This window comes from Ascidia mentula, chromosome 1 (assembly GCF_947561715.1).
Source record: "Ascidia mentula chromosome 1, kaAscMent1.1, whole genome shotgun sequence".
Taxonomy (NCBI): Eukaryota; Metazoa; Chordata; class Ascidiacea; order Phlebobranchia; family Ascidiidae; genus Ascidia; species Ascidia mentula.
Genome location: NC_138566.1, coordinates 9994243 through 10008456, shown reverse-complemented (window position 1 = coordinate 10008456; position 14214 = coordinate 9994243). Strand labels below are relative to the sequence as shown.

Sequence of the window (14214 nt, the reverse complement as noted above, 5' to 3'; positions counted from 1 at the left end):
TTGTTGCCCGCTCTGGCATTTCTGGTCTTGTACACGCACACAAAAAAATGAATTAGTAGTCGTTGACAGTTTGTATTGGGCTCGCCCTCGCTGAAAAAGAATCAAGTGTACAATAAACGTCAACAGCAAAAACACCGTACACGTCAAGGTACACCCTTGCTATTAAGTGAAAACGTGGTGAGGAACGAAATGACGAGTTTGCCCTTCGTGCATGCATCAGCCAAGACTTGTCGGTCAAATGCCAATTCAACGCTTCGCACTCCGGAAGGCATTACTCTTCTGACGCTTTGTAATCCAGCGCCTGGACACACGCACGTCACATACTATTGGACGTTGTTTTTTGAAAGCGACTAATTGCAACTCTCGCGCGATGACGTCACCCGCTTGGGCGAGGCGCGGTTTAGGCTGCGATACCAAATTCGGCGTTAGGACCACGCGCGAGCGAGTTTCTCGGGTCGTGGGATTGTAATGATTGCAACGGAATTCTGCTTTTTGCAGGAGGACTTTTAACAGTTTGGGGCGCCGGCATTACAAACACGAAAATGGGGTACAAAATGTTAGCGTATCTCGTTACACTGTTACGGCACAAGTACATATACAGATATTTGCGTCACGATGGCCTTGCAGCTGCGCGACAAAGAAGACAAAATATGCGCACGGCAAGAACGGTTTATATATCGAAACTAACTTTCAGGTTGCACGTTACGCAAAACAATCCGCAAAAAGTGTAAATTTGACGTTGGGAATAGGAGTCAGACGTACGTTAACCGTCTTGTTCCTGCTGTTGTTGCTGCTGGTTGGCCTCGGCAACCGCATCGTTTACTATGTCATTTGACATTTTGTTTGCACTTTCTTCTTGTTGCTGACTGGTGTCACCTTCATCACCAGCATCGTTATTAGCCTCTTGTTCGGTGGTGGCTTGCTCCACTTCCGCTGCTGTTCCGTTGGCTTCCTGGTTGGATTCCTTCGCTTGCTCCTGCTGTGGCTCTTCGGTCGGTTTGTTATCGTCCTTGGCGGCCTCCTTCGCAGAGCCTTTTCCGCAAATCGAACCCATTTTACTGCGTAGAGGTTTTCACGAATAGCCTTTGTTGTGGTTTTCCGACAGCTTAGTCTATCACGCACTGCACGATCACAAAGTTTTTTTTTGAAAAATCTTAAGATATGTTGGGATGTTTCGCTGCAAAACAACAAAAATAAAACGATTAGGTGCCATTACTACAGGCCACTTCAGCTGCGGTCAACTGTACACACTGGATACACCCTTGTGTTCTACATACTGCTATGCCTGCGCGGCCAAGCCGAACCAATTCAAACGAGAGAAAAGCCAAAGCTCCTGCTACGATAGGTTTCAGACAGGAAAACTCGACTAATTCGCCCTCCCCTGTCTGCCAAACTCCCAGTACTCTACTCCGCGGACTGGTTGAGGAAACGAAATGTTCCGCGATTGCCTGCGGTTCAAGCACAAAGGACGAATGAGCGGGCACCTGATTTTGTTGCTCTGCCCATTTGCCGCGATAAATAAAAGATGCTGGGACACAAGGTAGCAATTTGCCGGCCAGCTGTTAGCATCAAGACAACAAACACGTTCGGTCGTTCGCTACTACTCACTGTGTTAATTTCCCACATTACACAATCTGTTCCAATGCAGCGCTCATAAAATATTCAAACGCCAGGTTTCTTTAACCGCGTGCCGCTCAATCCGAACGCTCTGCTGTTTGTAGCCAGCACCAGGAAGCGAACTCCCTCGAGAGGTTGACACCGCGATTTGTTCCCATCTTTTCTGGCTGATGGGCAATTTGGCGGCCCGACCAGACGTTTGTAACTCACACGCGCAATTCCCCGTTGATTTCGCATCGCCTTTCCGAGAAGGAAATCTCTGTCGTAGACGCAATAATCGTTACCGCAAAACGACATAAGAAAAAACAACGCGACGGGGCGACGCCGATCGCTTTGAAGCGCTGTTTCTCCACTTCGCGAAACCCCAATGACCACTTGTTAACTTCGCCCGGCAGGAGGACACTCGCTTTATTGTTTCTTCGAGACGAAGCGACGCAATCATCCATCACCACAAAACTTTCAAGTCTCTCGTAAAGTCACCGTGGTGTTTTTAACCCGTACGTCTATCGAGAGAAGACCTTTCTTAGTTGAAATGTGTTTGTATTACTCGACCTCTGACCTCCCATATCACGTCACACTGCCACAGACACAACTGTCAAACTTCGAGACTGTTTTGAACGCAACTGCACTGGTCTAATTGGCGAAACGATATAAAAGCGCTACTTTTTATTGACAAAGGCGAGTTAACCTCTTTCCACATTACTGCAGTCAGTCGCAGGCAGAAATAAACCAGCGTCATTATCGCACAATCGCTTGCTCGGGGCTATTTGGTATTTTCGACGGTCGCTACAAGAATGCTATAACACCGATAAGAAAGTGGAAACAAGAAACAAAACGAGAATGCTATCCCAGGCCGCGCGGACCATTTCTCCTCACTTTCACTTTTTTATGTCCCTGGTGAATAACTTGTGTGGCGTCGAGAGACGTGGCTAAGGACGTGTAACTTTGCATCCGCTCCAGTTACCCATTTTGTCCGAAACTCACCAGCAAATCTTTTCGACCTGCGACGTTGTTCTGTTCTTTTTCTCCTTAATTGAAACTCGCTGCACAGCACTTTACGACCAACATAGTTTTCTATATTTCACTCTAACCTTTTTCCGAAAAGAAACGTGACAACAAAACAGAATTACGTATTGCCTGACAAACGTGGATACAAACCCTCCTTTTTCGTAGGCATGTGCGGCTAACAAAGCACTCATCTATAGACCGCCACAGTCAGACACAACAGCTCTGTAACTGCCAGTCAACAGTAGCTGCGTTCATTTGGACTCATAAACGTTCTCTTGCGCAATGCACTTCCATATCAAGCTGACATACCGACTATGACAGACGAACACCAAAGCGAACAGGAAGTGCCTTATTCACTAATTAGCAGGCATTTTCAATCAGATGCTCATCACACACACATTTTGAACACGCCTGCAAAGTTTCTTGCGCAGACAGTTTCCAAATCGGTAGCTGCATGCAGACAAAGCCTATTGGGCGCGGTCCGCTGTCACACCTAAAATCTCGTTATAAATGGCGTTTGCAATGTTTGCAGTCGCGGTTCGTTTGTCGCGGCAGGAAGCAATCTGGAAGTGATGTCAGAAGAGCGTTTGAGGCAATTCGTACAAAGATGGTATTTTGCCGAAGTTTGGCCCTACCGCCGCGACCTCTCAAAAAGAGCCCTGCGCATTTTGATGACGCACGAACTCATGGCTGGTTTAAAATCACATTCGCATTTGAGCAGGATACTCGCTCGTTCGATCGGTCGTTATTGCAATGATGATTCATAATCGTGGATTTGTGCTATGGTCAATGGCATTCACATATTGCAATCTCAAAAATGTGGCGGTGGTGGTGGTTTTGTTGAAGTCAAGTATTATGTTTCATAAAACTTTGTCATGAGAAAGTCACAACACTCACTCAGCAAACCGTTTTTATCGTTTATATATACTCATACAAAATGGCTTAAATACACAACAAACTATCTAACCTAAAAAAGTAATATTTTTCTTAAAATTGTCAAATAATTTCATTTTATTCCACGCGAATGACGATGTTGTCATGATTAACTGGTGGTGGGTAAAGGAATTAGCAAACCAATTGTTAACAATTGCAAACCAATGCTATCAATTTTGTACCAACAATACCATATGTCCTTCTCTAAATATTCTTTTATGTTTATGAGACAACCAGTAGATGTCGCCCTTGCACAAGTATTTACTTGTCCAAAATTTTCCTCATTATCTTTTTATGAAACTTTTTGTTGATCAAACAAACAATTACAAACAAACACAAACAATTATAAAGTGAACCTATTGGTTATTCTTTACATGAGAAATAACCACTGTTACGACCACCTTTGACTAAATAATATGAACAACAACCTGGGATTACTTTCTAGATTTAGAAGAACCCAATGTCGTACATTATTTATTTGTGCGATTGTTTCAGTTTCACTATTTGGAGGTTTTGGTCCAAGGTTGTTGACCAAGCATGCTCGAGATCTGTTCCGAGGTGGGGCGTGGATGCTAAATCGTTATGGGTTAGATGTAACTACCACGGGGGGGATATGCGAGAACTGGTGGTTGATTTAGAGTCACTGTTTTGGTCGGATTAAGTTCGTGGTGATAGCAAAGCCTTATACACGTCTTCTCAATTAAAGTCTAGTTATGATTTTAATCTCTCTATGACGTGGGGCAGTGGTTTCGCAAATACGCATATGTAGTATATCTCTCTCGAAATTTTTGAAAGGTGTTTCGTTTCAACACTGATACAGCTGAAATCCAGCGCAGTATGAACAAATATAATACGTAAACATTTGCAACAACAGACTTGCATTTTGAAATGTCAAAAATGTTTGTTAATTACACCAAAGTAAATATGTTCCATGTGTACTGATAATGTCGAATGTCTTTTACGATCTCCATGTCATCCATCTCGACTTCCTTCTTAATGCATTTTCGTTGCCGATTTCAAGGTCAACTTCCCCCAGTTCTCCCTGTTGATCAGTTTGCTTCATGTTGTGCAGCCAACCTTGTTTCTGGCTTACAATCACCGTGCGAATGCGATTGAGCAACAATATGACTACCAAGGCGTTTTTAAAAGCAAAAAATATGGTGGTATGGGACACTGCACCGTACATTGTCATCAACACTAGGCGAACAATCAGAAACGGAATGTCTTGAAACACAAGACCCACTGTCATGCCCCAAATTTCGTTATAGAAGCAAAAACACTGGCCATTGTAGTAACAAGGTATGCACCACGATGCATGCTTTCCGCTAGATGTCGGTCTTGTAACGCTTGGCTTTTTTGTGGCGACGTTATCTGGTTTCTCAGCCTCTTTCTCGAAACTCTAAAAAATAACGATTTAAACGGCAGCCTCAGGGTTGTATCATTTATTAGTTTATTAGTTTTTCATTCGGTTGCACAATAGAGGGTATTCCTGAAGGGTGCATATTGTGTTGTGTTAACAGAATACACGTGAATTTTGCCACAAAAAATGTTGAATGCAGGGGTCCCCAACCTATTTTTGCACTGCGGACCGGTTTAACGTAGGTGATATTTTTGCAGGCCGTCCTAGCGGCATAATAGATAATGTAAATACCATCTCCACATGTATCAATGGCGTCTTGACAAATGCAATACCACGGGACAATCATTCTTCATTGTATAAGTTTGTAACCTATATCATAGCTTCGTTCATGAAGTGTGTGGTATCCCCCCCCAAAAAAGGCCAATATTTTGTTCTTCCTGTACGGTTACAAATACCTCAATAATTGGTCAGTCCACGGCTCGGTGGTTGTGGACCCCTGGTTTAAATGAAGAAATAAGAATGCCTTCCTTCTGAGGGACCAACGCCCTCCATACATCTTAGAATATTTTCTTACGGGCGAAACGGGGTCCGAATTTCTTTCCTCTTCTTCATCCTGCGGTTGTTCGACCGCGAGCTCATCCGTCCGTTTGACAACAAGTGACACGTCTTTCACAGCTGTTGATACGAAGCTGAACTGCAGCAAACTCCAACCCCAGGCACACAGTATGATGAATATCACCTTGGGGTTGGAAATCTGTCAACATATCGTTGTACATGCTAAGGATCGTTATGTTGTTATTTATTATTGCAATACACGGGGGATCTTCAACAATGCGCCGATGATTACATTTATTGCAAACTACCGATTGCTTGTCGTAACGTTAAGTCGGGGACTTCAAGGCACTTAGTCATTTTATTTGTCATGGCAAAAACATAGGTTTTGTTGGAAAATCCACGAATGACTTCTAGTATTGTATGTTTGCATCTAAACTACAACTGCAAACGACAAACAGGCGATCACTGCCCCCTCAGTAATAATATGGTACACACAAGATGCACGCTCAATACAGCATTAGTCTGGTAAAATTTAGAAATTTGTATTTAACTCCATGGACATCGTCTGCTCCTTTTCTGTTTCAATAAAGGGATATTTTTAGACTGTGAAAAAAGCGTTATGCGGTAAAATGAACTGCATCATTTTTCTTTTACTTCTCTTATGTTGTCTTCCCTGGTTAAGTCCAACATGTCGGATATGTCCCCACCCGCTCCAAGATACACCAACAGGAGCTGGGAGAGTTCCTCCTGTGACATTTGACCTTTGGGCGCAATCCACTTTCCGAGTATCAGAATCAAAAGAATTATTTGCTCAAGGGCAAGTGTCCACTCTTCGTGTTTGAGGCAAACTCCAATCTTGGAAAAGATTTTCGGAAAAACTAAAACGGTTGTTATCCCGCATAAGAGTGTCTCGCGGGCACTCACCAGATCGTCGCAGTTGACAACATTTGAAACAGTTTGGTTCGTAATTTCAAGCTGGTAAGACTTGATTTCCCACAGCCAGATGCATGGGATTGCCCCAAGCACATAAATCATCACAGCTGGGCTCATCCTACACAAACAAACATTTTGCTGATAGGAAATGTGAAGCTGCACAAAAGCGGACATGTATTGCAACAAATATTTGCGTGCCATCGAAAATGAACATAATTCTGTGAGGGAAAGTATCCACAAATTTTCGCTAGGGCTTGCAATTTAAAATTCATTGTGACGCAATAAATGCGACTTTGGCTGCTAATTGAGGAGATAGCCATACATGCGTTAGATCGTCAAATTCGCCCTCTCCCTGACCCGCCTCTGTATTCTGTGTATTTGTGCGATCAAACCTTACGCAAAATGACACAGTTTGTGGGTAATCTTCCATCTAGTATTGTGATATGTAGTAGAGCATGGAAAATAATTGAACATGTTTGTTGAGGGAGGGTTGCTTAACAATAATTTACCATTTAAACTCGTCTCCACATCGTTTCAATGCCATGTACGAGGTCTCGATTGCCAGGGGAACAAGAATAAACAGCAGATACCAAAATCGCGGCTCATTCCACGATACCACGACTCTCCACACAGCGAAGATGATGTACAAAGCGTACAGACATCTTGAAACAATCGACTTTATTATTTTAATGTTTGTTTTGAGTATCTGGTAAACTCTCTCGGAGCAACACATTTGAAAAATCTTGCACATGTTTCTTTTTCTGTATAAGCTGAAATAGGAAATCCTGACCGTTAAAACATAAAAACGGTTTTGCGAAAGTTTTAAATTTAACATTAACAATGCCAACAGTCTTCCCGTCTTAGTTTAAACTGTTTGCTTCGGCAAATAAAATGCAACACACAAGTCTGCAAGATTGTTCATAAAACTGGTCGGCGTTTGTTGTTGTGATTTAAACACGGTTTGACCCAAAAACAAAAGACACATGGTCAAACATGTAGAATACGTCATCACGGTATGCGACAATAAACATTGATGTGTAAAACCAACCAACACTGGTGCGACTCTGCATATCTCAACGAGAAGGGTATTGATTGACTAAACATACTGTAAAAAAAATGCCTACTATATTGTTGTGTACTCGACTTATGGGCTATAGTGTATACACACACCAACGTGCAATAAAGAAGGTTTTGAGAATAAAACGCCGGAGATGTTCTGAAAATTTTTGACTGTTAATGGTTATCTGCCGGAGCAGTGCCTTAAACGTGTTCAACGTGTCCTTCTCGTCAATGCAACGTGTGCTGCACAATCACACAAAGACAAAATTTAGTAGCTACTTGTTCTTTAACAATGCAAAGCGAAAAGTTTGGTAAAAAAAAGTGTCATGCTCGCCGAAACTTCAAATTTAAAAATATTTCCAACTACCAACAAACATTGAAAACACTGCTGCGTAAGCTGTAGACAGATGGCCACTGTTTCGATCTAAAAGGTCTCATCAGTGCAGCTGGTGTGACTTTCAGACGACTTTGCTGACCAAACGGCCAAGCAAAGATTGAAAACACAATTACAACCAATTTGCACTTTATTTTTTGTCCATGATGCTATACTCATATGTGTAAACAGCAATAACTAATGCTTCAGCTTGATAGATTTTTGCCCTAAGTTCTTAGCCTAAAACTTATGTGGGAGAAACCGTGCGGTATTACTGATAGCCCATATTTATCCCAATAGTTTATGTAAGGAATAATTTTTTCGCTTCTGAAATAGCTTTAGTTAGTTGTATTTTAACCTATAAACCTTTCACAAATGCGCCACTCAAGGAACAAGGTGTAGCGTGCTGTTTCGTTTAATTCTGTTCGATCCTAATTGATATTCTGGCGATTCTGCGGTTGGATGCAATAAAAGCTACCAGCTGAATCTCCATTTTGGTCAAAACCAAAGGGTAATGAATATTTAGGAAACCTATACCGTAACCCAACTGCAAAGCTCCTAAACTTTGAGTAGCACACGCACTTCCAGCAAAAGTCATACTTCTGTTTGCGATTTTCAGCTTGGTATTACGTCACTGGTGAATGGCGTCAGGATTTGTCCGTCCGTCAACAAATGCAAACATGCAGTAATCTAAGTATGTCATATTACCCAATATCTCTCCCGGGAGAATAACTGTATTTCGTCGTGACCGCATGAACTTCCAACAACACACTAAATTTCTGTTGTTTTGGTTTGCTTTGGTAAAACGCTGATCTGTCGATGTTTCTTCGGTTAAACTGCTGCACCACAACTTTTAGTGCTTTTTTGTGACAAGAAAGTTCGTCTTTGACGTGCTTTCTTGATTGAACCTGATGCTATCGTTGGCAGGTAGCCTACAGGATCCGTGACTGTAAGTTTACTTTCAGACAAGGTAAGTCTATTCTGATAGACAAGTTTATTTCAACAAATCTATGCTTTACAGCCTAAAATGTTGCGCAATATTCGTAAAATTAAAGGCAAGTTTTGTGATTATATGCAGTAGGCCTACAGCAAGTATTACGGCATATGTGGTATTTGCACCAGCTTCCAGTAGTTGTATCCCCAAATTATTTTACTACATAACAAACACAAGCAATTTTATACTTCTTGTTGGTTATTGTACGAAATAATTGATGAATTACTGCCACCTTCACATTCAACGAGCGACAAAACGCATCCCTTAAAATCCTCAAGTTCCTGATCCTTCAATTTGCGTTTAGCACACTTACGTAGACAAGTCGGGTCACGAGAGAATTGATGTTTTGAAATGGAAGAAGGCAAGTCTTCTCTCTCTCTCTCACATTTTGATGCGGTTGAGCTTTTGGTATCGTGGCCGTTGTACTTTTTTAAAGTTTTGTATAAATATAGGCGTTTAGATAATTAATTTAGGTTATTACATTAGTTTGGGTAATTTTTAGTTAATTTTTATTAGAGATGAGTGAGATGGATTTACGGTTAGTCACGAATTTATTGTGTTAAATGGGCATTTTGTACATGTATAGATTATAAATACATTTTTATGTATATAAGATGTGAAGTTTTTAATGTAAGAAACCTGCGAAATTGCAAGCTATTAATAATGACAAAAAAGCTACATACTCAACTCAATACCCCTTTGTCACCCCATTAGTCGACAATTAGTCGTTAGATAGCGCACGTTAGCTGACACAATTAGCGATTTAAAGCGGGAAAATAGAATCTATCGCTCTATTGTTGGACGCTATCACCGTTTCGTGTTCTATTTTACTAATGGTCAACGGTCATATCTGTGGATGTGTAATGCAATAATATTGGCGATGAATTAATTCAGGTAATTCAACCCTTAAATTAAAATAACAGATATAACGTGGAACTGGCAAGTATAAGAGCGCATAAACCATGTAAAAAATATACATGGTATTCTCATGTATCGACTGTTTCACCTCGTGATAGGGCACTAATATTTTCATTGGAAAATATAAAACAACTTCCTGGAAAAGTCATAGGTAGCTTAAACTGCCATATGGAGGATATTAAAGAAGGATTCCAGGTATATATGTATCTACTTTTATTGTTATTGTGCTGAAAAGAGTTGGGATTGACACTACATTGCAACTGAGTGTATTTTTTATTATAATTGGAAAAAAGCATTTTTGCTACTCTTTCAGCCCACATATGGTCAAACAAGGGGCCAATAATGTGTCTCACAGACCAACAGTCTGCAAATAGAGAGTTGCAGCCCAAATTTGAATCATAAAACCATAACCATCTATCCACTTGGGTTGCTAATTAGATGTAAATGCAATGATGTTTTTTTACAGTATCCCAATGCTTACATATGCGAAAGTCTTAGTGTTGTCAATATTGCAGAACAGTTAGTTAATTTTTCTTACTATTTAACCTTTGTAATATGTAGGTCACCATCAATTTTGACAATAGTTGGTGATCGAAACGTTGTTTGGAGCTGCATTATGTTTATTCTTCCTTGAGCATCAGCTGTTTTGGGCCTGGGTGGACAAGAACAAACAAGCTTAGAAAATTGTGGTAATTATGTAGCTAAAAGTTGTAATGTAAATTTGATATCAGTACCTCCTAATACATATTTACTGTGCATGTATAATTTAGGCTTGATATTTTTTGCGTGGTACAAGTACAATTGTTATTGAGACTGGCATAAATGTGGCCAAGTCTTGGTTCATTTTTTTTTCTAATTTGTGCACGATAATACTGTACAAGTATTTTGTTCTATTGCTATTTTTTGTTACTTAAAGGAAAATATAATTTTACTGTCATATAGATTTTGAGTTTTCATACAATGGCTGTGAACCGAATTTGTTAATTTAAAGTTACCATTTTGTTAACCTCTTTTCTGTAAATACGTATAATTTTGCTAATCAACTAATATGTAGTAAAATATATATTTAAATAAATCTAATACCTGAACAAAAATTAGAAAAATTCGTTACTTGTTAACAGCATAGGTTTTTGATAATGTTAGCTTTCACAAATTATAATTTTATGCACATGTTCAAATACTTTTTGCAAACATGTTTGGCAGGGAATTAATGTCTAAGGAAACATGGGGAAAGAAAAGCTCAAATGGAAGCATTTTTTTTTTAAATACTGATCTAGTGCTGTAGACAAGAAAGAAGAGCCACAATCAAGTGCCAACTATATTTCACATACTGGTGGAAGTAAAAAATAAAAAACCTATGTTGCTACAAAGTTAAATTACCTCTATTGAAATAAAATCATGTGTATTTTGCGCAACAAAACACAAAGAAATGGGCACTGATAAAACCATAGGTTATCGAGTCAGGTATCCTTTATTAATCCCACTGTATTTAACACTAATTATTTTAGGTGGTCAAGCAATAGATGGTCGGCTAGCTGAAAGCCCGTGCCACACAACTACAAATATAAGAAGGGAAGTTTAGCAGCATTTGAAATGAAGTGTGCCCTGAGGCGAGATATTTCATAATTTGGCAATTCAAATCATATTAAAAAAATACCAGCTGCAACTCCAAACACAGCTTTTCCGCAAGCAGCACAGGGCAACAATTAACATGAAAACAATGGAGGAAATGGGAATTGTAAAGCAGGAGGAGTACCAAGCTTTCAAATGCATGTGAATTTCCCACAACCCAATGGATTAACCGAGTTCTACTGTATGCGTAATGAGTATTTACTTTATGTTGTTTATGTGGCAGTAGTGGTGGTGGGATTAAGCCGATTCCTGCAAACCTGTTCTTGAAATTGTAATGACCTCCGTAAATCAGTTATCCCGGTTAGGAAGCGTATGTACAGGCCTATGTTTCACTTTATGTATTGTATTCTGACTGCTAATTACATGCTATTGATAGCTTACAACTTAGGAGCACGTGTGTTTACAACGTATTGTGCAGAGACAATACATTAGAACTCGTATATAACCTATGGCATAGTGAAAGAATCCCACTACTGGTCAATAACAATAATTTTCGTCGAAATTGGCATTTTGTTTTATTGAATAGGTTTCGTTTTTCGGTGTCTATTTACATGTTTAATGCATTTGCTATTCTGCACGCTTACTCCGTGCTTTTGTTGTCAACAGATGTTAAAAATGCTTCGGAAAACGTGCCTAAAATCTTTTGCCGGCAAGGTTTTTAACCCTTTTTTGTCGTTTCGTAAATTTATAATATGTGCAACTGTTGTTTAGTATCGCTGACGCTGCTTTCTATTTGAACAAGAAAATCGAGCGATATTGTTGTGTGTTCAAATCTTCATCAAATTGTGCCTGGGTCTTCGAATATTATATACACAGAATTTCCCAGCACTGGCTGTTGCGACGCCATTGGTATCAGTGAAACCTGTTGACTGAACAACTCCTATTTTTTTGTAAATTATGGTTTACGTGATAAGCAAGGGACAATGGGCAAGTGTTCATGCGCTTCAGTTTCCTGCATAAAATTTGCGGAATTAAAATGAAAACGGCTTATTAGGACAACTCGAATTACCTTGTAGTTTGTGTTTTAAAAATTTCAAGCTAATTGAGTAATAAACAAGAAAACTATAGTGTCACATCATGATTGCATAAAGGGGCATGACCATTGAGGGTTAGCCTGCTTCGGAAGACAGTAGGCAACGCTGCGCGCTTCTGTCTCATGCATAAAATTGAGAACGTTTAAATAAAAATTGTTGGTTAGGACAACTCGAATTGCCTTGTAGTTTATGTGTTGAAAGTTTCAAGCTAATTGAGTTATAAACAAGAAAACTATAGCGTCACATCATGGTTGCATAAAGGGGCATGACCATTGAGGGTTAGCCTGTTTCGGCAGACAGCAAGCAAGTGCTGTGCGCTTCTGTCTCATGCATAAAATTAACAGCGTTTAAACGAAAACGGTTTGGTAGGACAACTCGAATTACCTTGTAGTTTATGTGTTGAAAGTTTCAAGCTAATTGAGTAATAAACAAGAAAACTATAGTGTCACATCATGGTTGCATAAAGGGGCATGACCATTGAGGATTAGCCTGCTTCGGAAGACAGTAGGCAAGCGCTGCGCGCTTCTGTCTCCCGCATAAAATTAACAGCGTTTAAACGAAAACGGTTTGGTAGGACAACTCGAATTACCTTGTAGTTTATGTGTTGAAAGTTTCAAGCTAATTGACTAATAAACAATAAAACTACAGCGTCACATCATGATTGCATAAAGGGGCATGACCATTGAGGGTTAGCCTGTTTCGGCAGACAGCAAGCAAGTGCTGCGCGCTTCTGTCTCATGCATAAAATTAACAGCGTTTATACGAAAACGGTTTGGTAGGACAACTCGAATTACCTTGTAGTTCATGTGTTAACAATTTCAAGCCAGTCGAGTAGGAAACAAGAAAACTAGAGTGTCACATCATGGTTGCATAAAGGGGCATGACCATTTAGGGTTAGCCTGTTTCGGTGGGCTGTAGGCAAATGCTGCGCGCTTTTGTCGCTTGCATAAAATAACATTATTCTTTTGCGTTGTTCACAAATGAGGTGAGCGATTTTGGGGTGCTTTATTTTCGATGCTCGGGGATTAGTACGAACTGCGAAGTTACAAACCACATTAAAATCTTTACTTCAACATCCTTTGTGTGTCTATTGTTGTTGTTTGTGACGTGATTATCGATAACAATGATGATTATGAAAATAATATGCAGAAATAATTTGTGTTACACTGTCACTTTCGTTGGTACTGGTAGGGCCAATACATTCTACTTTTCTGTCCAGTGTTTGTTTTATCCAATTTGTAAAGCAACAACGTTTAGTAGTCAAAATGATTTATTGTGAAACAAGTGTAAAGCTGCAAACATGTCACTGCCGAAACAGATGTAAACTGAAATGAATTTTCTCCTGCTAATCAATACAAATGCACGTCTGAAAGAGGAACAAACTAATTTTAAACACTGCTTTAAAATTAGCGAAGGCACAATTACAATAATACAACTAACACAAATTCTTATCCTCAGATTACAGTACTACATTCAAATGTTGCACTATCAGGAAATAAAATATCACATACATCTGTTTTGCATGTACACATCGAAGAGCAGTTAAACACACACATTAGTATGTTTTTTTTCACATTCATTTAAAAGCTTTGGTACAAATCCTGCTTTATAATTCCCATTTCCTTCAATGCTTTCATGTTACTAGTTGGCCTGAACTACTTGTGGAAAAGCTGTTCTTGAAGTTACATCTGGTATTTTTCACTACACATAAATTGCAAAAATTATCGAATATTCTGCATCAGGAACACACTTCCATTTAAATTTTCTACTGAACCTTCCTTCTTATATTTGTAGTTGA

At 39.7% G+C, this 14214-nt stretch overlaps 1 protein-coding gene across 1 annotated transcript; it reads right to left on the bottom strand.

Annotated features, from left to right (window-relative positions):
* Positions 1-4516: 4516 nt before the first annotated feature.
* LOC145911109 (transmembrane protein 26-like) lies at positions 4517-7157 on the bottom strand. Its single transcript, XM_082998394.1, has 5 exons — positions 6916-7157; positions 6398-6524; positions 6128-6328; positions 5493-5672; positions 4517-4957 (listed from the first exon to the last, which is right to left on the bottom strand). The coding sequence occupies exons 1-5, from the start codon at positions 7155-7157 to the stop codon at positions 4517-4519; spliced, it is 1191 nt and encodes a 396-aa protein (XP_082854520.1).
* Positions 7158-14214: the final 7057 nt, after the last annotated feature.